The 21,591-nt window shown below is 48.9% G+C and overlaps 1 protein-coding gene across 1 annotated transcript; it reads left to right on the forward strand.

Moving 5' to 3' along the window:
* The first annotated feature begins 2,729 nt into the window (after positions 1-2,729).
* Positions 2,730-18,743, forward strand: LOC135536067 (kinesin-like protein KIF20B). The gene is made up of 7 exons (XM_064962456.1): positions 2,730-2,763; positions 4,952-5,112; positions 8,458-8,514; positions 15,163-15,237; positions 15,991-16,108; positions 17,100-17,233; positions 18,385-18,743. Exons 1-7 carry the CDS (start codon positions 2,730-2,732, stop codon positions 18,487-18,489), a joined length of 684 nt encoding a protein of 227 aa, XP_064818528.1. The 3' UTR covers positions 18,490-18,743.
* The last annotated feature ends 2,848 nt before the right edge of the window (positions 18,744-21,591 follow it).

A 21,591-nucleotide genomic window follows, 5' to 3' on the forward strand; every position in this document is an offset into this window, starting at 1 on the left:
AAAAACATTACAATACGTTCATAACAGATTTCACAATATATTAAGTGTATATCAGTCTACTACCACATATCTATCTATCTATGTGTGTATAGTGCATATGTTATCGTGTGTGTGTGTGTGTGTGTGTGTGTGTGTCATTAATATTTTCTACATTGTAGAATAATGGTGAAGACATCGACAGTATAAAATAACACATATGGAATCATGTAGTAACCAAAAAAGTGTTCTACAATGTAGAAAATAGTCCAATTAAATAAAAACCCTGGAATGAGTTGGTATTCTAAAACGTTTTTGACTGGCAGTGTACATTATCAAGCATTTCAGATGTTATCCAGATACTGACTGTTAGCACTTGGTGGTCTATAGCAGCTTCCCACCAGAATGGTCTTTAGGAGAGGCAGATGAACCTGTAGCCAATATTACTTCAACAGTATTTAACATTATCCAGACAGTGACTGTCTATAGCAGCTTCCCACCAGAATGGGCTTTAGGTGAGGCAGAGGAACCTGTAGCCAATATTACTTCAACAGTATTTAATATGAATGCTGTAAATACAGAAGTTGTTTTCTCACTGGGAAATGAATATCCAATACAGGAAGTTGGTGGCACCTTAACTGGGGAGAACGGGCTCGTGGTAATGGCTGGAGCGGAATCTGTGGAATGGTATCAAACATATGGTTTCCATGGTTTCCATGTGTTGGATGCCATTCCATTCACTCTATTCAAGCCATTTTTATGAGCCGTCCTCCCTCGGTAGCATCCACTGATATCCAACTAGTCAGTGACAACTGTGTGGAGTTCGAGTCTTTGACAGCAAACTGTGTGAAGTTGTAACAGTATTATAGACATTATGTCCTGGGATTTCTTATCGATCGTCTATGTGTAGCTTGTGAGTGTCGTAAGAGGAAAACGCGTTACATGTTACATCCCAGAGGGACCATGTTGATAGATAGCATTATTGGTCCACTGTTTCCTTACTGTTGTATTCTTCCCCCTCCCCCAGAGGGACCGTGGCCATGCGGAGGTAGTGGAACTGCAGGGCCTTCTGTCTGACAGAGACACCGAGATTCTTAACCTGAAGGAACAACTGAAAACTGCATTCAAAGCCAGCAGCGATGCCTCGGTCCCTACTAAACACAGAGAGTCAGCCAATCAGGTGAGGGAGCAGTCCTCCTTCATAACGAATAAAATCTTCAGTTGATTGGTCTCGTGCACAGGATACAGGATGTAAACAGTACAGTGAAACGCTTACTTGCAAGCTCTCCTCAACAGTGCAGTACACATTATCCAAAAATATAACATTGTATTCAATCCCCTATCCATATGTAGTATGTTGGTCTTGTTAATACAATGGATGTTGTTCATGATATAGCGCTCACAGACTGAAGCAGAGGAGTGGCCTTCCAACGTCCGTGAGAGGAATCTCCGTGACAACGGTCAACTCGCATGCGGCGTAAAGACGTCAAAGAGGACCAGTCAGGTAATCTCCTTTAGACATACGCGTTTCCTCCTGCAATGTTTCAATCTCTCCGGTTTAACGCGTCTGTACGTAACAAAACGTCAGTTTGGCATAGAGGAAGTATGGTACTTCTCTAACCGCCTGTTGCTCACGTCCCTCTAAACAAAATAGTAGCTATTGAGATGGAGTTCACTGAGGTTATTATTTTTATATGAGTGCATTTTACAAGTGGCTAGTTCGCATCAACTACCTTCGCTAAAACCACTGCAAACGTTTAGCCTGGAAACCTTGGTTTCGAGTTGCGACGTTCTGGCATGTCTGCCTCGTGGTTTGTTGGGAGTCACTGCTGTTGCCTAGGGGGTCCGGTTTCCAAGGCTAGGTTCTCATCTGCATGTCTGCCTCGTGGTTTGTTGGGAGTCACTGCTGTTGCCTAGGGGTTTGGGTTTCCAAGGCTAGGTTCTCATCTGCATGTCTGCCTCGTGTTTTGTTGGGAGTCACTGCTGTTGCCTAGGTGGTCGGGTTTCCAAGGCTAGGTTCTCATCTGCATGTCTGCCTCGTGGTTTGTTGGGAGTCACTGCTGTTGCCTAGGGGGTCCGGTTTCCAAGGCTAGGTTCTCATCTGCATGTCTGCCTCGTGTTTTGTTGGGAGTCACTGCTGTTGCCTAGGTGGTCGGGTCTCCAAGGCTAGGTTCTCATCTGCATGTCTGCCTCGTGTTTTGTTGGGAGTCACTGCTGTTGCCTAGGGGGTCCGGTTTCCAAGGCTAGGTTCTCATCTGCATGTCTGCCTCGTGGTTTGTTGGCAGTCACTGCTGTTGCCTAGGGGGTTGGGTTTCCAAGGCTAGGTTCTCATCTGCATGTCTGCCTCGTGGTTTGTTGGGAGTCACTGCTGTTGCCTAGGGGTTCGGGTTTCCAAGGCTAGGTTCTCATCTGCATGTCTGCCTCGTGGTTTGTTGGGAGTCACTGCTGTTGCCTAGGGGGTCGGGTTTCCAAGGCTAGGTTCTCATCTGCATGTCTGCCTCGTGGTTTGTTGGGAGTCACTGCTGTTGCCTAGGGGGTCCGGGTTTCCAAGGCTAGGGTCGGTTAGCGCCACGTCCGTCTTGCTCTGATGCAAGTTTACTGAATGGAACCACAGTTATGTGAGTCATTGAATCAATCCTATTGAATCAATCCTATTGAATCAATCCTATTGAATCAATCCTATTGAATCAATCCTATTGAATCAATCCTATTGAATCAATCCTATTGAATCAATCCTATTGAATCAATCCAATATGGTTCCCTTCGTGCGTCAGGAGACACTCCCGAGTAAGGATTTTTTTTTGTTATAAAACATGAATTACTGCAGAAACAATAGATGGTAGGGAGAGAGCCTCATTCTAGTCCACACTCATTTTTGCAGTGAGTAAAAAAAACAAATGTATATATATTTTGGCATATCTCATTATTTTGTCAGGTAAAGATGTATTTGAACTGGCATTTCACACAATCTGACATGGTAAGCAATGTTTTAGGCTTTAAATTAGGACCATGCCTCAGGACTACCTGACATGATGACTCCTTGCTGTCCCCAGTCCACCTGGCCGTGCTGCTGCTCCAGTTTCAACTGTTCTGACTTATTATTATTATTGGACCATGCTGGTCATTTATGAACATTTGAACATCTTGGCCATGTTCAGTTATAATCTCTACCCGGCACAGCCAGAAAAGGACTGGCCACCCCACATAGCCTGGTTCCTCTCTCGGTTTCTTCCTAGGTTCTGGCCTTTCTCGGGGAGTTTTTCCTAGCCACCGTGCTTCTACACCTGCATTGCTTGCTGTTTGGGGTTTTTAGGCTGGGTTTCTGTACAGCACTTTGAGATATCAGCGTTTAGGTGAATGGAGCCAAATGAACGACTCTTTTAGGTGAATGGAGCCAAATGAACGGTAGTCTTTAAGGTGAATGGAGCCAAATGAACGAGTCTTTAAGGTGAATGGAGCCAAATGAACGAGTCTTTAAGGTGAATGGAGCCAAATGATCCGGCTCACTTAAGGTGACTCGGAGCCAACTAGTTCCATAGCTCACTGAAAGACTCCAGCATGCCCATCAGCTATTTTCCATAGCTACGGTAGTCAAGGGGGAGCGCAGGGATTTAAGACTGACTAGTTTTCACACAGAGACACTCCTGTAGGTTAACCCAACTGACGAGACACTCCTGTAGGTTAACCCAACTGACTAGTAGGTTAATCCCAACTGACTAGTCACTCCTGTAGGTTAACCCAACTGACTCGTAGGTTAACCCAACTGACTAGGCACTCCTGTAGGTTAACCCAACTGACTAGGCACTCCTGTAGGTTAACCCAACTGACTAGACACTCCTGTAGGTTAACCCAACTGACTAGGCACTCCTGTAGGTTAACCCACTGACTAGACAGTAGGTTAACCCAACTGAGCTAGACGCTCCTGTAGGTTAACCCAACTGACTAGGCACTCCTGTAGGTTAACCCAACTGACTAGTAGGTTAACCCAACTGACTAGGCACTCCTGTAGGTTAACCCAGCCGACTAGGCACTCCTGTAGGTTAACCGAACTGACTCGTAGGTTAACCCAACTGACTAGGCACTCCTGTGGACACTCCTGTAGGTTAACCCAACTGACTAGCGCTCCTGTAGGTTAACCCAACTGACTAGGCACTCCTGTAGGTTAACCCAACTGACTAGTAGGTTAACCCAACTGACTAGGCACTCCTGTAGGTTAACCCAACTGACTAGACGCTTCTGTAGGTTAACCCAACTGACTAGTAGGTTAACCCAACTGACTAGGCAAGTAGGTTAACCCAGCTGACTAGACTAGTAGGTTAACCCAACTGACTAGCACTCTGTAGGTTAACCCAACTGACTAGGCACTCCTGTAAGTTAACCCAACTGACTAGACAACTAGGCGGCTCCTGTAGGTTAACCCAACTGACTAGTAGGTTAACCCAACTGACTAGGCACTCCTGTAGGTTAACCAGCTGACATAGGTTACATTTAAGTCATTAACCCACTGACTAGGCACTCCTGTATCCAGAGCTAGGCACTTAGCCCAAATTGGGTGAATTCACCTGACTAGACATCCAGTGGAACAGCCACCTTACAATAGGCATTACCAACTGACTAGGCACTCCTGTAGGTTAACCCAACTGACTAGACGTTACTCCTGTAGGTTAACCAACTGACTAGTAGGTTAACCCAACTGACTAGGCACTCCTGTAGGTTAACCCAACTGACTAGTAGGTTAACCCAACTGACTGACGCTCCTGTAGGTTAACCTAACTGACTAGTAGGTTAACCCAACTGACTAGGCACTCCTGTAGGTTAACTGACTAGTAGGTTAACCCCTCACTGTCATCCTGTGTACCCCTGTCTGTCTGTCTGTCTGTCTGTCTGTCTGTCTGTCTGTCTGTCTGTCTGTCTGTCTGTCTGTCTGTCTGTCTGTAGGGGTCTGGGGCTACCTATCGGTGCTCGACTCCTCCAGAGATCTCCACAGAAGGAGGCAGGACCAGCCGCTTCCCCAAGCCTGAGCTCGAGATCTCCTTCAGCCCATGCAGCCCAACAGGATGGCCTGGAAACGCCAGGGAGGGGCTGTGGTCAACGTCAAAATCACCCCGCAAGAGGAAGAGCTCTGAGATCGACAAGGTAGTCGTGTTCACTTGCAGTGAGGGACTTGCTGTAGGTTCAGTCCAGGGTACAACTGTGTGGTCCTTCCGCCACTGCAGACCCTGTCCATCTTACCATTCAGCTGAGGTCTCTCTCCTGTCAGTCATCTGAAATACATTTTACAGAGAGTAGCGTTATACGGCAACAGTTCTGTTATCCCATGTCCAGTAAAGGAGTCCTTACCCGAACTAATTGCAATGGCATAAGAAACCATACAGAAGCAAACCTGTTTAAATAGCCTCCAGATAAGCCATGATGACGTGTGAATTAGGTTCATCTGAAGAGCAAGTTGTTCAACATATGAATAGTTTACTGCTCCATCTTACATTATATATTGAACTGAAAGGCTTGTGCTTGTTTTTATGGAAGTAAATGTATAGAGTTTCCTATTACATGTGGTGGGATCTAACACACGCATGGTTGTTGTGTGAATATAATGAGTCGATGTAGTGTAGGGGCTCTGCTGCAGCGGCGTAGGAGGAGGCGTGGTCTCTGCTGCAGCGGCGTAGGAGGAGGCGTGGTCTCTGCTGCAGTGGCGTAGGAGGAGGCGTGGTCTCTGCTGTAGCGTAGGAGGAGGCGTGGTCTCTGCTGTAGCGTAGGAGGAGGCGTGGTCTCTGCTGTAGTGTAGGAGGAGGCGTGGTCTCTGCTGCAGTGACGTAGGAGGAGGCGTGGTCTCTGCTGTGGCGTAGGAGGAGGCGTGGTCTCTGCTGCAGCGGCGTAGGAGGAGGCGTGGTCTCTGCTGCAGTGGCGTAGGAGGAGGCGTGGTCTCTGCTGCAGCAGCGTAGGAGGAGGCGTGGTCTCTGCTGCAGCGGCGTGGTCTCTGCTGCAGGCGTAGGAGGAGGCGTGGTCTCTGCTGCGGTGTAGGAGGAGGCGTGGTCTCTGCTGCGGCGTAGGAGGAGGCGTGGTCTCTGCTGCTGCGGCGTAGGAGGAGGCGTGGTCTCTGCTGCTGCGGCGTAGGAGGAGGCGTGGTCTCTGCTGCTGCGGGGTAGGAGGAGGCGTGGTCTCTGCTGCAGCGGCGTAGGAGGAGGCGTGGTCTCTGCTGCAGCGGCGTAGGAGGAGGCGTGGTCTCTGCTGTGGCGTAGGAGGAGGCGTGGTCTCTGCTGCAGCGGCGTAGGAGGAGGCGTGGTCTCTGCTGCTGCGGCGTAGGAGGAGGCGTGGTCTCTGCTGCTGCGGCGTAGGAGGAGGCGTGGTCTCTGCTGCGGTGTAGGAGGAGGCGTGGTCTCTGCTGCAGCGGCGTAGGAGGAGGCGTGGTCTCTGCTGCAGCGGCGTAGGAGGAGGCGTGGTCTCTGCTGCGGCGTAGGAGGAGGCGTGGTCTCTGCTGCGGCGTAGGAGGAGGCGTGGTCTCTGCTGCGGCGTAGGAGGAGGCGTGGTCTCTGCTGCGGCGTAGGAGGAGGCGTGGTCTCTGCTGCGGCGGCGTAGGAGGAGGCGTGGTCTCTGCTGCGGCGGCGTAGGAGGAGGCGTGGTCTCTGCTGCTGCGGCGTAGGAGGAGGTGTGGTCTCTGCTGCTGCGGGGTAGGAGGAGGCGTGGTCTCTGCTGCAGCGGCGTAGGAGGAGGCGTGGTCTCTGCTGCGGCGTAGGAGGAGGCGTGGTCTCTGCTGTGGCGTAGGAGGAGGCGTGGTCTCTGCTGCAGCGGCGTAGGAGGAGGCGTGGTCTCTGCTGCTGCGGCGTAGGAGGAGGCGTGGTCTCTGCTGCTGCGGCGTAGGAGGAGGCGTGGTCTCTGCTGCGGTGTAGGAGGAGGCGTGGTCTCTGCTGCAGCGGCGTAGGAGGAGGCGTGGTCTCTGCTGCGGTGTAGGAGGAGGCGTGGTCTCTGCTGCGGCGTAGGAGGAGGCGTGGTCTCTGCTGCGGCGGCGTAGGAGGAGGCGTGGTCTCTGCTGCGGCGTAGGAGGAGGCGTGGTCTCTGCTGCGGCGTAGGAGGAGGCGTGGTCTCTGCTGCAGAGTAGGAGTGAGTAAAGGCTATGGTGCAGTATTAAGTCCATATAGGAGGAGTATTTATGGGGTTAAACCTCTGCAGTTTGAGACTAAAGTAATTCCATTACTGACTGTCCCAGAGGGGGGAGGAGTGAATCTCCATTGTATTTGCGGGATTCCTCTCCTCCCTAAGAAGTTCTGCGGGGAGGAACTGCCTTTAAACATGGCCTGTACTTAAAAATATATATTTGAACATTTATTTAATTAAATTAGGCAAGTCAGTTAAGAACAAATTCTAATTTACAATGACGTCGGTGGGTTAACTGCCTTGTTCAGGGGCAGAATTGTCAACTCTGGGATTTGATCTAACAACCTTTCGGTTACTGGCCCAACGCTCTAACCACTAGGCTACCTGCCGTCCCTACACTCTAACCACTAGGCTACCTGCCGTCCCTACACTCTAACCACTAGGCTACCTGCCGTCCCTACACTCTAACCACTAGGCTACCTGCCGTCCCTACACTCTAACCACTAGGCTACCTGCCGTCCCTACACTCTAACCGCTAGGCTACCTGCCGTCCCTACACTCTAACCGCTAGGCTACCTGCCGTCCCTACACTCTAACCGCTAGGCTACCTGCCGTCCCTACACTCTAACCGCTAGGCTACCTGCCGTCCCTACACTCTAACCGCTAGGCTACCTGCCGTCCCTAGTTAACAACACGGTAACTAACTAAAGCCCACACAACACGGCGGGGGAGTCTTTGGGAGCTCTGATGTTCCTAGTTCTATCTTTGGTGTTACTCAGTCATTCTGGTATCTGTCACAAAAACAACTCTTTCCCTGAGGTCTGTCTCGCTGACTCTGAAATGGCACAGCGCTGATGCCAGGCGCTAGACATCAACACTTCACTGTTGGGAATAAAATGCCAAGCATTTTGTTGAACACGAGACATGAAGAAAGACATGTTGACAGATGACGACAAGGGAAACTCGAGTTCATTTCAAAATATTTTTCACAATGTTTTCTATTTAGTAATAAAGGTTTTATTTTAATTCACAAAACAAAGCCTCTAAATCTTTTAGACGGTTAATTATTTTATAGAAGATTCATAACCAACACATAAACAGGGCAATCATTTTTTAGTATAAAAGATAAATGCATTTGAAGCACCAGAAGTTGAAGCATCTAAACGTTTTTAAATATGCTGTTGAAGTATTTATCTTCACATTATGACCCGCGTAGCCTTTCAGTCCTGATGTAATTCAGGTGTCAATATCATATCAATGTCTGATTTTATAGGCATCTTTGTGGTTGGTTGGTACAGGGTTGACACACATTGCCCTTGGTGTATTAGACTCGTGATATTCTTGCTAACTTTATAACAAACCTCTTTCTTCTTCTTTTTTTTTTTTAAGAAGATCGGATGGCGCAGTCCAGCTAAAAGGAGAGCAACGCATGAGCTCCTCTCTCAGGTACCTCTCCTCTCTCTCGGGTACCTCTCCTCTCTCTCAGGTACCTCTCCTCTCTCTCAGGTACCTCTCCTCTCTCTCAGGTACCTCTCTCTCAGGTACCTCTCCTCTCTCTCAGGTACCTCTCCTCTCTCTCAGGTACCTCTCCTCTCTCTCAGGTACCTCTCCTCTCTCTCAGGTACCTCTCCTCTCTCTCAGGTACCTCTCCTCTCTCTCAGGTACCTCTCCTCTCTCTCGGGTACCTCTCCTCTCTCTCGGGTACCTCTCCTCTCTCTCGGGTACCTCTCCTCTCTCTCAGGTACCTCTCTCTCAGGTACCTCTCCTCTCTCTCAGGTACCTCTCCTCTCTCTCAGGTGCCTCTCCTCTCTCTCAGGTACCTCTCTCTCAGGTGCCTCTCCTCTCTCTCAGGTACCTCTCTCTCGGGTACCTCTCCTCTCTCTCAGGTGCCTCTCCTCTCTCTCAGGTGCCTCTCCTCTCTCTCAGGTGCCTCTCCTCTCTCTCAGGTGCCTCTCCTCTCTCTCAGGTACCTCTCCTCTCTCTCAGGTACCTCTCCTCTCTCTCGGGTACCTCTCTCTCAGGTACCTCTCCTCTCTCTCAGGTACCTCTCCTCTCTCTCAGGTACCTCTCCTCTCTCTCAGGTACCTCTCCTCTCTCTCAGGTACCTCTCCTCTCTCTCAGGTGCCTCTCCTCTCTCTCAGGTACCTCTCCTCTCTCTCAGGTACCTCTCCTCTCTCTCGGGTACCTCTCTCTCAGGTACCTCTCCTCTCTCTCAGGTACCTCTCCTCTCTCTCAGGTACCTCTCCTCTCTCTCAGGTACCTCTCCTCTCTCTCAGGTACCTCTCCTCTCTCTCAGGTACTCTCTCTCCTCTCTCTCAGGAACCGCTCTCCTCAGCTCCTCTCTCGAGGTGCCTCTCTCTCTCTCAGGTACCTCTCTCCAGGTGCCTCTCCTCTCTCCAGGTGCCTCTCTCTCTCCAGGGCTCTCCTCTCTCTCAGGTACCTCTCCTCTCTCTGAATTTTCTCTCTCTCAGGTACCTCTCCTCTCTCTCGGGTACCTCTCTCTCAGCCGAGTACTCTCCTCTCTCTCAGGTACCTCTCCTCGCTCAGAATTGCCTCTCTCCTCTCAGGTACCTCTCCTCTCTCCAGGTACCTCTCCTCTCTCGAGCCAGAGTGCCTCTCCTCTCTCCAGGTGCCTCTCCTCTCCTCAGGTACCTCTCTCTCAGGTGCCTCTCCCTCTCTCAGGTACCTCTCTCTCAGACGTACCTCCTCTCTCAGGTGCCTCTCTCTCTCTCAGGTGCCTCTCCTCTCTCTCAGGTGCCTCTCCTCTCTCAGTCAGGTGCCTCTCCTCTCTCTCAGGTACCTCTCCTCTCTCTCAGGTACCTCTCCTCTCTCTCGGGTACCTCTCTCTCAGGTACCTCTCCTCTCTCAGGTACCTCTCCTCTCTCTCAGGTACCTCTCCTCTCTCTCAGGTACCTCTCCTCTCTCTCAGGTACCTCTCTCTCTCTCAGGTGCCTCTCCTCTCTCTCAGGTACCTCTCCTCTCTCTCAGGTACCTCTCCTCTCTCTCAGGTACCTCTCTCTCAGGTACCTCTCTCTCAGGTACCTCTCCTCTCTCTCGGGTACCTCTCCTCTCTCTCAGGTACCTCTCCTCTCTCTCAGGTACCTCTCCTCTCTCTCAGGTACCTCTCTCTCAGGTACCTCTCTCAGGTGCCTCTCCTCTCTCTCAGGTACCTCTCCTCTCTCTCAGGTGCCTCTCCTCTCTCTCAGGTGCCTCTCCTCTCTCTCAGGTACCTCTCCTCTCTCTCAGGTACCTCTCCCTCTCTCAGGTACCTCTCCTCTCTCTCAGGTACCTCTCTCTCAGGTACCTCTCCTCTCTCCCAGGTACTCTCTCTCAGATACCTCTCCCTCTCTCGGGCCTCTCCTCTCTCTCAGGGCTCTCCTCTCTCTCAGGTATCTCTCTCCAGGTGCCTCTCCTCTCTCTCAGGTGTCCTCTCTCTCGACAGGCGCCTCTCCTCTCTCTCAGGTACCTCTCCACTCTCTCGAGCAGTACCTCTCCTCTCTCTCGGGATACCTCTCTCTCAGGTACCTCTCCTCTCTCTCAGGCGAAATGCCTCTCCCTCTCGAGTACCTCTCCTCTCTCTCAGGTACCTCTCCTCTCTCTCAGGTACCTCTCCTCTCTCGAGTTACCTCTCCTCTCTCTCAGGTACCTCTCCTCTCTCGGGTACCTCTCCTCTCTCGAGTGCCTCTCACCTCTCTCGGTGACCTCTCCTCTCTCTCGGGAAATGCCTCTCCTCTCTCTCAGGTACCTCTCCTCTCTCTCAGGTACCTCTCCTCTCTCTCAGGTACCTCTCCTCTCTCAGGTACCTCTCCTCTCTCTCCAGGTACCTCTCCTCTCTCGGAGTACCTCTCCTCTCTCTCAGGTACCTCTCCTCTCTCTCAGGTACCTCCTCCTCTCTCCCCAGGTACCTCCTCTCTCTCAGGTACCTCTCTCTCAGATTACCTCTCCTCTCTCTCAGGTACCTCTCCTCTCTCTCAGGTGCCTCTCCTCCTCTCTGGGTGCCTCTCTCTCCGTTTTCTCCTCTCTACTCAGGTGCCTCTCTCTCTCTCTGGTGCCTCTCCTCTCTCTCAGGTACCTCTCCTCTCTCTCAGGTGCCTCTCTCTCTCTCTCGGGTACCCTCTCTCTCGGGTACCTTTCTCTCTCGGTGCCTCCTCCTCTCTCTCCAGGTACCTCTCCTCTCTCTCAGGTACTCTCCTCTCTCTCAGGTACCTCTCTCTCTCTCCAGGTACCTCTCCTCTCTCAGGCCCCCTCCTCTCTCTCAGGTACCTCTCCTCTCTCAGGTACCTCTCACTTCTCTCTCGGGTACCTCTCCTCTCTCTCGGGTACCTCTCCTCTCTCTCCCGGGTACCTCTCCTCTCTCTCAGGTACCTCCTCTCTCTCAGGTACCTCTCCTCTCTCCCAGGTACCTCCTCAGGTCTCTCCTCCAGGTACCCTCTCTCTCTCAGGTACCTCAGTCCTCTCTCTCAGGCACCTCCTCTCTCTCAGGTACCTCTCCTCCTCTCAGGTACCTCCTCTCAGGTGCCCTCCCTCTCTCAGGTGCCTCTCCCTCTCTCTCAGGTACCTCTCCTCTCTCAGGTGCCCTCCTCTCCCTCGGCACCTCCTCTCTCTCAGGTGCCTCTCGGTGCCCTCTCTCTCAGGTACCTCTCCTCTCTCTCGGGTACCTCTCCTCTCCCCAGGTACCTCCCTCTCTCCAGGTACCTCTCCTCAGGCACCTCTCGGGTACCTCTCCTCTCTCTCGGGTACCTTCCTCTCCCTCGGGTACCTCTCCCTCTCTCGGGTACCTCTCTCGGGTACCTCCTCTCTCTCGGGTACCTCTCCTCTCTCTCGGGTGCCCTCTCCCCTCTCCCTCGGGTACCTCTCCTCTCTCTCGGGTACCTCTCCTCTCTCTCGGGTACCTCTCCTCCTCCAGGTACCTTCCTCTCTCCTCAGGTACCTCTCCTCCCCAGGTACCTCTCCTCTCTCTCAGGTACCTCTCCTCTCTCTCAGGTACCTCTCTCTCAGGTACCTCTCCTCTCTCTCAGGTACCTCCTCTCTCAGGTACCTCTCTCTCAGGTACCTCTCTCCGGGTACCTCTCCTCTCAGGTACCTCTCCTCTCTCTCAGGTGCCTCTCCTCTCTCAGGTACCTCTCCTCTCTCTCCGGCACCTCTCCTCTCAGGTACCTCTCCCTCTCTCTCAGGTACCTCTCCTCTCCAGGCACCTCTCCTCTCCTCAGGTACCTCTCCCCTCTCCTCAGGTACCTCTCCTCTCCTCAGGTACCTCCCTCTCTCTCAGGCACCTCCTCTCTCAGGTGCCTCTCCAGGCACCTCCCAGGTACCTCTCTTCTCTCTCAGGTACCTCTCTCTCTCAGGTACCTCTCCCTTCTCAGGTACCCTCCTCTCTCGGGTACCTCTCCTCTCTCTCGGGTACCTCTCCCTCTCTCGTACCCCCTCCCTCTCTCTCGGGTACCTCTCCTCTCTCTCGGTACCTCTCCTCTCTCTCGGGTACCTCTCCTCTCTCGGGCACCTCTCCTTCTCTCCCGGGTACCTCTCAGGCACTCTCTCAGGGTACCTCTCCTCTCTCGGCACCTCTCCTCTCCTCTCCTGGCACCTCTCCTCTCTCTCGGGTACCTCTCCCCTCTCTCCTCGGGTACCTCTCTCTCTCTCAGGTACCTCTCCTCTCTCAGGTACCTCTCCTCTCTCTCAGGCACCTCTCCTCTCCGGTACCTCTCTCTCAGTACCTTCCTCTCTCTCAGGTACCTCTCATCTCTCTCAGGTACCTCTCCTCTCCTCAGGTACCTCCTCTCTCTCAGGCACCTCTCCTCTCTCTCAGGCACCTCTCCTCTCTCCAGGTACCTCCCTCTCCCTCAGGCACCTCCTCTCTCAGGTATCTCTCTCAGGTACCTCCCCCTCTCAGGTACCTCTCTCTACCTCTCCTCTCTCAGGTACCTCTCCTCTCTCTCAGGTACCTCTCCTCTCTCTCAGGTACCTCTCCTCTCTCAGGTATCTCTCTCTCAGGTACCTCTCCTCTCTCTCAGGTACCTCTCCTCTCTCTCAGGTACTCTCCTCTCTCTCAGGTACCTCCTCTCTCTCGGGTACCTCTCCTCTCTCTCGGGTACCTCTCCTCTCTCGGGTACCTCTCCTCTCTCTCGGGTACCTCTCCTCTCTCTCGGGTACCTCTCCTCTCTCTCGGGTACCTCTCCTCTCTCTCGGGTACCTCTCCTCTCTCTCGGGTACCTCTCCTCTCTCGGGTACCTCTCCTCTCTCACGGTCCTACCCTCCTCTCCCTCGGGTGCCTCTCCTCTCTCTCGGGTACCTCTCTCTCTCTCGGGTACCTCTCCTCTCTCGGGTACCTCTCCCCTCTCTCGTACCTCTCCTCTCTCTCAGGTACCTCTCCTCTCTCGGGTACCTCTCCCCTCTTCATGCCTGTTACCCCATCCATCACCATCCCCTTAATTTTCTAATTCTTTGGTTGGTAGTACCTCGGTTGGCGTAATGGCATAGCTATGGAAGTCCTCTGAGAGACGACAATGGAATGGTTGTGATTTAAAATGACAGGGGTTGTTTCAGCGTTGGGTATTTCCTGCTGTTCAGTGATAATTTCTATAAATAATATGTACCCATTGATTATTGAAGATTATAAACTGGGTGGTTCCAGCCCTGAATGCTGATTGGCTGACAGCTATGGTATATCAGACCATATAGCACGGGTATGACAAAACATTTATTTTTACTGCTCTAATTACGTTGGTAACCAGTTTATAACAGCAATAAGTTACCTTGGGGGTTTGTGATATATGGCCAATATACCACGGCTAAGGGCTGTGTCCAGGCACTCCGCGTTGTGTCGTGCCTAAAGAACATCCCTTAGCCGTGGTATATTGCCCATATACCACACCCCCTCATGCCTTATTGCTTAAATATAACATATAAAATACAGAAACACAAAGTCCAGAAGTTTGAAACATGCTTAATGATTCATACAGCATCCTATTTAAAAGCAGAATGCGGAGTTGGACAGATGTTACCAATAAGTTATTGAAGATGCTTTTATTTTGGAGTACACATTTAGATGAGGGTTTCTTTTGCCGTGAGCTGAACAGTTCAAACTCGATGTGTCAGGGATGGCCTCAACTGGAGCTGGGAAACATACATTGTTAATCCACATCAATCATTTTGGAAACCTACTGATTTATTCAACCTGAAATTGCATGGGACTCTTAAAATGCAAATTGATCTCTCAATGTCGTAACATTCATAAAACGAAATCCTCACCATGGAGTTTTAATCTCTCTCTCTGGTCTCCTCTCTCCCTGGTCTCCTCTCTCCGTGGTCTCATTTCTCTCTCCCGGGTCTCATTTCTCTCTCCCGGGTCTCATTTCTCTCTCCCGGGTCTCATTTCTCTCTCCCTGGTCTCATTTCTCTCTCCCGGGTCTCATTTCTCTCTCCCTGGTCTCATTTCTCTCTCCCGGGTCTCATTTCTCTCTCCCTGGTCTCCTCTCTCCGTGGTCTCATTTCTCTCTCCCGGGTCTCACTTCTCTCTCCCGGGTCTCACTTCTCTCTCCCGGGTCTCACTTCTCTCTCCGTGGTCTCATTTCTCTCTCCCGGGTCTCACTTCTCTCTCCCGGGTCTCACTTCTCTCTATAGGGTCTCACTTCTCTCTCCCGGTCTCACTTCTTCCCGGGTCTCATTTCTCTCCCGGGTCTCATTTTCTCTCCCGGGTCTCATTTCTCTCTCCCGGTCTCATTTCTCTCTCCGGGTCTCATTCTCTCTCCCGGGTCTCATCTATCTCTCTCCCTGGTGTCATCTCTCCCTGGTCTCCTAAATCCCATCTCTCTCCCTGGTCTCCCTAAATCTCATCTCTCTCTCCCTGGTCTCCTAAATCTCACCTCTCTCTCCTGGTCTCCTAAATCTCACCTCTCTCTCCCGGGTCTCATTTCTCTCCTCCCGGGTCTCATTTCTCTCTCCCGGTCTCATTTCTCTCTCCACGGGTCTCATCTATATCTCCCTGGTGTCATCTCTCCCTGGTCTCCTAAATCCCCCATCTCTCCCTGGTCTCCTAAATCTCATCTCTCTCTCCCTGGTCTCATAACTCTGCGTCTCTGCGCTGGTGTTCCTCAGGATGAGGTGCACAAGGAGAACCATAGAAACCCCAGGACCAGACTGGCTCCTAAACTGGCTGTGCATCAAGAGGTGGTGAGACACACAGCTTTTATGTTTGAACAGATACAAACATGACTTTGTCCCCCTGTCAAGAAATCTGTTAAATCCGAGGCTGATGATAATGGACTGGAGCCTGGCCTGTAGGGTCTCGTCATGTGGATGTGTCACCTTGGCGGCAGGGTAGCCTAGTGGTTAGAGCGTTGGACTAGTAATCCGAAGGTTACAAGTTCAAACCCCCGAGCTGACAAGGTACAAATCTGTCGTTCTGCCCCTGAACAGGCAGTTAACCCACTGTTCCCAGGCTGTCATTGAAAATAAGAATTTGTTCATAACTGACTTGCCTAGTTAAATAAAGGTTAAAAAAAATAAAAAATCCTTGCCTGGCATGAACTTATGCCAGTTTGTGTGAGTGTGGAGGGGGTGTACATTATGTTGACAGTGTACATTGTGTTTATGTGGAAGCCTGTCAGATTTCCTCTCGGTGATAATAAAGTATATTATCTCACCTTTGTCTTTATATTACTTATTGGTTTACTTTGGGTCTCCCGTGTGGGCGCAGCGGTCACAAAGGCACTGCATCTCAGTGCTTGAGGCATCACTACAGACCCTGGTTGAATCCCTGCTGTATCACAACCGGCTGTGATTTGGGAGTCCCATAGGGGCGGCGCTCAATTAATGAGTCAGTCTGGTGTAGGCCGTCATTGTAAATAAGAATTAGTTCTTAACTGACTTGCCTAGTTAAGTTTTATTTATTTATTTATGTCATGGTTTCTCCTCCATCTACAGCCATCTCCGGCCAGGGGCAGTAAAGACCAGGGATCCATAAGGCCCCAGGACTCCCAGTCCAGCTTGCATAGCAGGAAAGAAGGAACGATGCAGAAGATCGGAGTCTTCGGTAGCAAAGGTAAGAGTTGACATTAACAGCAGCAGGAATGGCTTGGTGCAAGTCTACACTGACAGCATGACCGTCTATCCCACACAGAACAGCACTGCAGAGTAGAGAGCACTGAGCACAGACTACATGATCATCATGTCATGACCAAGAGCCAGAAACTGAAACCAAACTGGAGTCAAAGTAACATCTTCAGTTGAAAAAAACACACCTTAATGGTCAATGGTTCAATATAACCGGCCACAGTCCCTCTGTCCAGAACTAGTCCATCGATGCTGTCTGGTCTCTCTCAGTCCACAGTTAGTCCATCGATGCTGTCTGGTCTCTCAGTCCACAGTTAGTCCATGGATGCTGCCTGGTCTCTCAGTCCACAGTTAGTCCATGGATGCTGCCTGGTCTCTCTGTCCACAGTTAGTCCATGGATGCTGTCTGGTCTCTCAGTCCACAGTTAGTCCATCGATGCTGTCTGGTCTCTCAGTCCACAGTTAGTCCATGGATGCTGTCTGGTCTCTCTCAGTCCACAGTTAGTCCATGGATGCTGTCTGGTCTCTCTCCAGTCACGTTAGTGCAGGATGCTGTCTGGTCTCTCAGTCCACAGTTAGTCCATGGATGCTGTCTAGTCTCTCTCAGTCCACAGTTTAAATTATTGATGCTGTCTGGTCTCTCAGTCCACAGTTAGTCCATGGATGCTGTCTGGTCTCTCTCAGTCCACAGTTAGTCCATGGATGCTGTCTGGTCTCTCAGTCCACAGTTAGTCCATGGATACTGTCTGGTCTCTCAGTCCACAGTTAGTCCATGGATGCTGCCTGGTCTCTCAGTCCACAGTTAGTCCATGGATGCCTTCTGGTCTCTACTCCATTGTCCTTGTCAAGCATAGCAATTCCATAAGGAGAGTGCGGAAACAGACTGGCCTACAGTAATGGTTTGCTCTGGCTTTAACTTTTTATTGGCCTATGCTGCTCAGCTTTTTTAAAAGCCCTTATGTCCCTCTTTCTCTCTGCAGCTAAAAAGATAATGGGATTGGTGAGCGGGAAATCCCCAGAGACGGAGTCGTCCATGAGCTTTAGACCCATGAAGTCCAAGTGGAAGCTGTACAGACCAGAGATCTCTTCCGCGATAGACGTCTCCTCCCACCCGGTGAGAACCCACAGCCAGCTACACGTCCGTCTGATTAGGCCTGGGCAATATGGCCAAAGTATATCACAATATTTGTCTTATTGTTGATGGTATAGCTGTATTTAATGTTTCTGAATAATACAAGTTTTAAATATGTTTTATGAGTAGCAGGGGTTGGAACCGGTTCAGGGAACAGAACACTGGAAAATGACATTTTTCAAAGAACAGAAACGGAACCGGGAATGAAAGTGATCCATAGTGTTCCGGAACAGAACCGTTATTTTGAAAGCATGGGAACCAGCTAATAACGTTCTTTTAGGTTATGGGCATTTTTCTATAGTTGTGTCTTGCGCCATAGGCCACACTTGTTTGTCCATCATGCATGTAAACAACTAGCTAGACTGCTCTATGAAGTCATTTAATTAACTAAATGTAAACAACTGTCAATTCTTCACAGGTTAATTCAAAACAAGGAACAGAATGGAACAATATACACCAGTACTTTTTTTGGGGGGGGGGGGGGTTCGAACCGGTTCAGAACTTTATTTTGCCGATTGGAACAGTGGAACGGAATTTAAAAAATAATGGTTCTGATCAGGACGAAACGATCGGTTGCAACCCCTGATGAGTAGCGCAGGACCACCCCCTAGGATGGCTACAAATAAATTCTACATGGTTTCAATGGGCTTTCTCTCTTCTGATTGGTTTATACTCAACCAAAACTGACAGTGAAGTAGTCCAATTTGTAGAACTTATTTATGTAATATTGTATCAAGAAGTCGTTACAGACACTATTGTAAAAACCCATACTTGTATGCGGATCCATCCTACATCTGATTACTACAAACAGGAAATATATATGATTGGTAGGCCTGCTCCAGACCCGGGACAATAGAGCTATTGGGACAACAGAGCCAGAGCTATTGGGACAGAAGCTCTTCATTTTTTAAAACATTTATTCATCAGCAGGGTTGTTGATACCCCCCCCCCCCTAAAAATGTATGTTGTTTATCACAGATGTGTACCCGAAATTAAAAGGTATGCACGAAGGCAAACCTATAGGCTCCGGTCCTATCCTGCGGATAGTGATTCCCATTAATTTTAGGTTGATATGGTGGGTGTCATGTAAGAGGTACTTGTTGATTAACTTTGGTTGTAAACCTCTGTCTCAGATCATCAGTAGAGTTCCAGACGAGAAAGAGAGTGACCATCTCATCGTCAAGGGAGAACTCTGGACTGAAGTCAAAGACGCTGCTCTTTATGGTACAGGGAAATGAATGAATAGATTTTTTTGAATGAAGGACATCTTGAAGTTTACTTTATTGTTAAGGACGTTTTTTTTTTTTTCAGAAGACGTGTATTTTCTGAAATCACTTCCTCTTCCTATTAGCTGCCTGTTTTCTTTCATATAGTCTTCATTTATCACTTCATTCTATTGTATTTCTGCGTATTTAACGTTGCACATGATTATTTCTCTCCATTCTGTGCTATGTATAACATGATTTAACAGAATATAATCAAGTATTTTTATTCTCAGTCCAGAGCATGTTATTGGTGATGCAGTAATCTGAAGATTTAGTATAGTACTGTATAAAAAACACACTATAGTACTGTATCTAGCTTACTATAGTGTATATAAATTTCCCTATAGTATATAAAAAAACAAAGTATAGTGCTGTATAAAAACAATTATAATACATACCACAAACTTGTGTAGTGCTTGTATAAAAACACAGTATAGTACTGTATAAAAACACAGTATAATTGCACTTATAAACTTTGATATAGTACGCTACTAAAACTGATATAGTACTGTATAAAAACACACTATAGTACCTTATAAAAAACAGTATGGTACTGTATAAAAACACAGTATGGTTTCTGTATAAAAACACAGTATAGTTACTGTATAAAAACACACTAGAGTACTAGTATAAAAACACTAGAGTACCTTATAAAAACACAGTATAGTGCTTTATAAAAACACAGTATAGTGCTGTATAAAAACACAGTATAGTGCTGTATAAAACACAGTAAAATTACTGTATAAAAACACAGTAGAGAGTGTGTATAAAAACACAGTAGAGTACTGTATAAAAGGCACTATAGTACTACATAAGCACCCTATAGTACTGTATAAAAAACACACTATAGTACCTTATAAAAACACACTATAACCATATAAAAACACAGTATATAGTACTGTATAAAAACATAGTATAGTATGTTACTGTGATCATCTCAGATGTTCATGTGAAAAAAAAAACATTATTGATAATGCATGGTGCAACATAGATATAGGGCCCTATTCAAATAGATCTGCTAATCAGCGTAGTATCTGGAATAAGGCCAGACACCATCACAAACTGCTCTTTTGGTTTAACTCAGTAAACCTTTTTTAAATCTACTAAATGAATCTAAATGTCTTTCCCAGTCTCCTTTTCAATACCACTGCTAACATATGGTTGGTTGAATAAAACACTACTATTCCTTTGTATTACTGTACTGCCGACATGTACCAAAATGGTTGAATATAAAACTACTATTCCTTTGTAATACTGTTACTGCCCCAACATATACCAAAATGGTTGAATATAAAACACTACTATTCCTTTTGTAATACTGTACTGCTAACATATACCGGGAATTGGTTTTAAATAAAACACTATAACCTGGTTAGACATCCATTGTTTTAAGTGTTGTGCATACAAACCCTTGCCCTACTAAAATCCCTAACTTTCTAGTTTGCTGAATTATTGTAGTGACTAAGGCTAGCTACTGACTAAGTATATACCCAGTGGTGTAAAGTACTTAAGTAAAATACTTTAAAGTACTATTTAAGTAGTTATGGGTATCTTCACTTTACTATTTATATTTTTTGACAACTTACTTCACTACATTCCTAAAGAAATAAAGTACTTATTACTCCATACATTTTCCCTGACACCTAAAAGTACTTATTACATTTTGAATGCTTATCAGGACAGGAAGAATGCACTTATCGAGAACATCCTGGTCATCCCTACTGCCTCTGATCTGGAGGACTCACTAAAACAGAGAACATCCTGGTCATCCCTACTGCCTCTAATCTGGAGGACTCACTAAACAGAGAACATCCTGGTCATCCCTACTGCCTCTGATCTGGAGGACTCACTAAAACAAGAAACATCCTGGTCATCCCTACTGCCTCTGATCTGGAGGACTCACTAAAACAGAGAACATCCCTGGTCATCCCTACTGCCTCTGATCTGGAGGACTCACTAAAACAGAGAACATCCTGGTCATCCCTACTGCCTCTGATCTGGAGGACTCACTAAAGTAGAGAACATCCTGGTCATCTACTGCCTCTGATCTGGTGGACTCACTAAACAGAGAACATCCCTGGTCATCCCTACTGCCTCTGATCTGGAGGACTCACGAAAACAGAGAACATCACTGGTCATCCCTACTGCCTCTGATCTGGAGGACTCACGAAAACAGAGAACATCACTGGTCATCCCTACTGCCTCTGATCTGGAGGACTCACTAAACAGAGAACATCCTGGTCATCCCTACCGCCTCTGATCTGGAGGACTCACTAAACAGGGAACATCCCTGGTCATCCCTACTGCCTCTGATCTGGGGGACTCCTGAAAACAGAGAACATCCTGGTCATCCCTACTGCCTCTGATCTGGTGGACTCACTAAACAGAGAACATCCCTGGTCATCCCTACTGCCTCTGATCTGGAGGACTCACTAAAACAGAGAACATCCTGGTCATCCCTACTGCCTCTGATCTGGAGGACTCACTAAAACAGAGAACATCCTGGTCATCCTACTGCCTCTGATCTGGAGGACTCACTAAACAGAGAACATCCTGGTCATCCCTACTGCCTCTGATCTGGTGGACTCCTAAAACAGAACATCCTGGTCATCCTTCTGCCTCTGATCAGACAGATACTAAACAGAGAACATCCTGGTCATCCCTACCTCTGATCTGGAGGACTCACTAAACAGAGAGCTACATCCTGGTCATCCCTACTCCCTCTGATCTGGAGGACTCACTAAACAGAGAACATCCCTGGTCATCCCTACTGCCTCTGATCTAGTGGACTCACTAAACAGAGAACATCCCTGGTCATCCCTACTGCCTCTGATCTGGAGGACTCACTAAACAGAGAACATCCCTGGTCATCCCTACTGCCTCTGATCTGGAGGACTCACTCAAACAGAACATCCCTGGTCATCCCTACTGCCTCTGATCTGATGGACTCACTAAACAGAGAACATACCTGGTCATCCCAACTGCCTCTGATCTGGAGGACTCACTAAACAGAGAACATCCCTGGTCATCCCTACTGCCTCTGATCTGGTGGACTCACTAAACAGAGAACATCCT

Source organism: Oncorhynchus masou, unplaced genomic scaffold, assembly GCF_036934945.1.
Source record: "Oncorhynchus masou masou isolate Uvic2021 unplaced genomic scaffold, UVic_Omas_1.1 unplaced_scaffold_5517, whole genome shotgun sequence".
Classification (NCBI taxonomy): Eukaryota; Metazoa; Chordata; class Actinopteri; order Salmoniformes; family Salmonidae; genus Oncorhynchus; species Oncorhynchus masou.

What these genes read in the sequence shown, in the direction of transcription:
- LOC135536067 (XM_064962456.1), top strand. Translation starts at nt 2,730, where the DNA reads ATGGTTCCCTTCGTGCGTCAGGAGACACTCCCGA. An exon ending in GCGTCAGGAGACACTCCCGA is followed by an intron (nt 2,764 to 4,951) that starts GTAAGGATTTTT and finishes CGACTCCTCCAG; the next exon opens with AGATCTCCACAGAAGGAGGC. An exon ending in AGAGCTCTGAGATCGACAAG is followed by an intron (nt 5,113 to 8,457) that starts GTAGTCGTGTTC and finishes TTTTTTTTTAAG; the next exon opens with AAGATCGGATGGCGCAGTCC.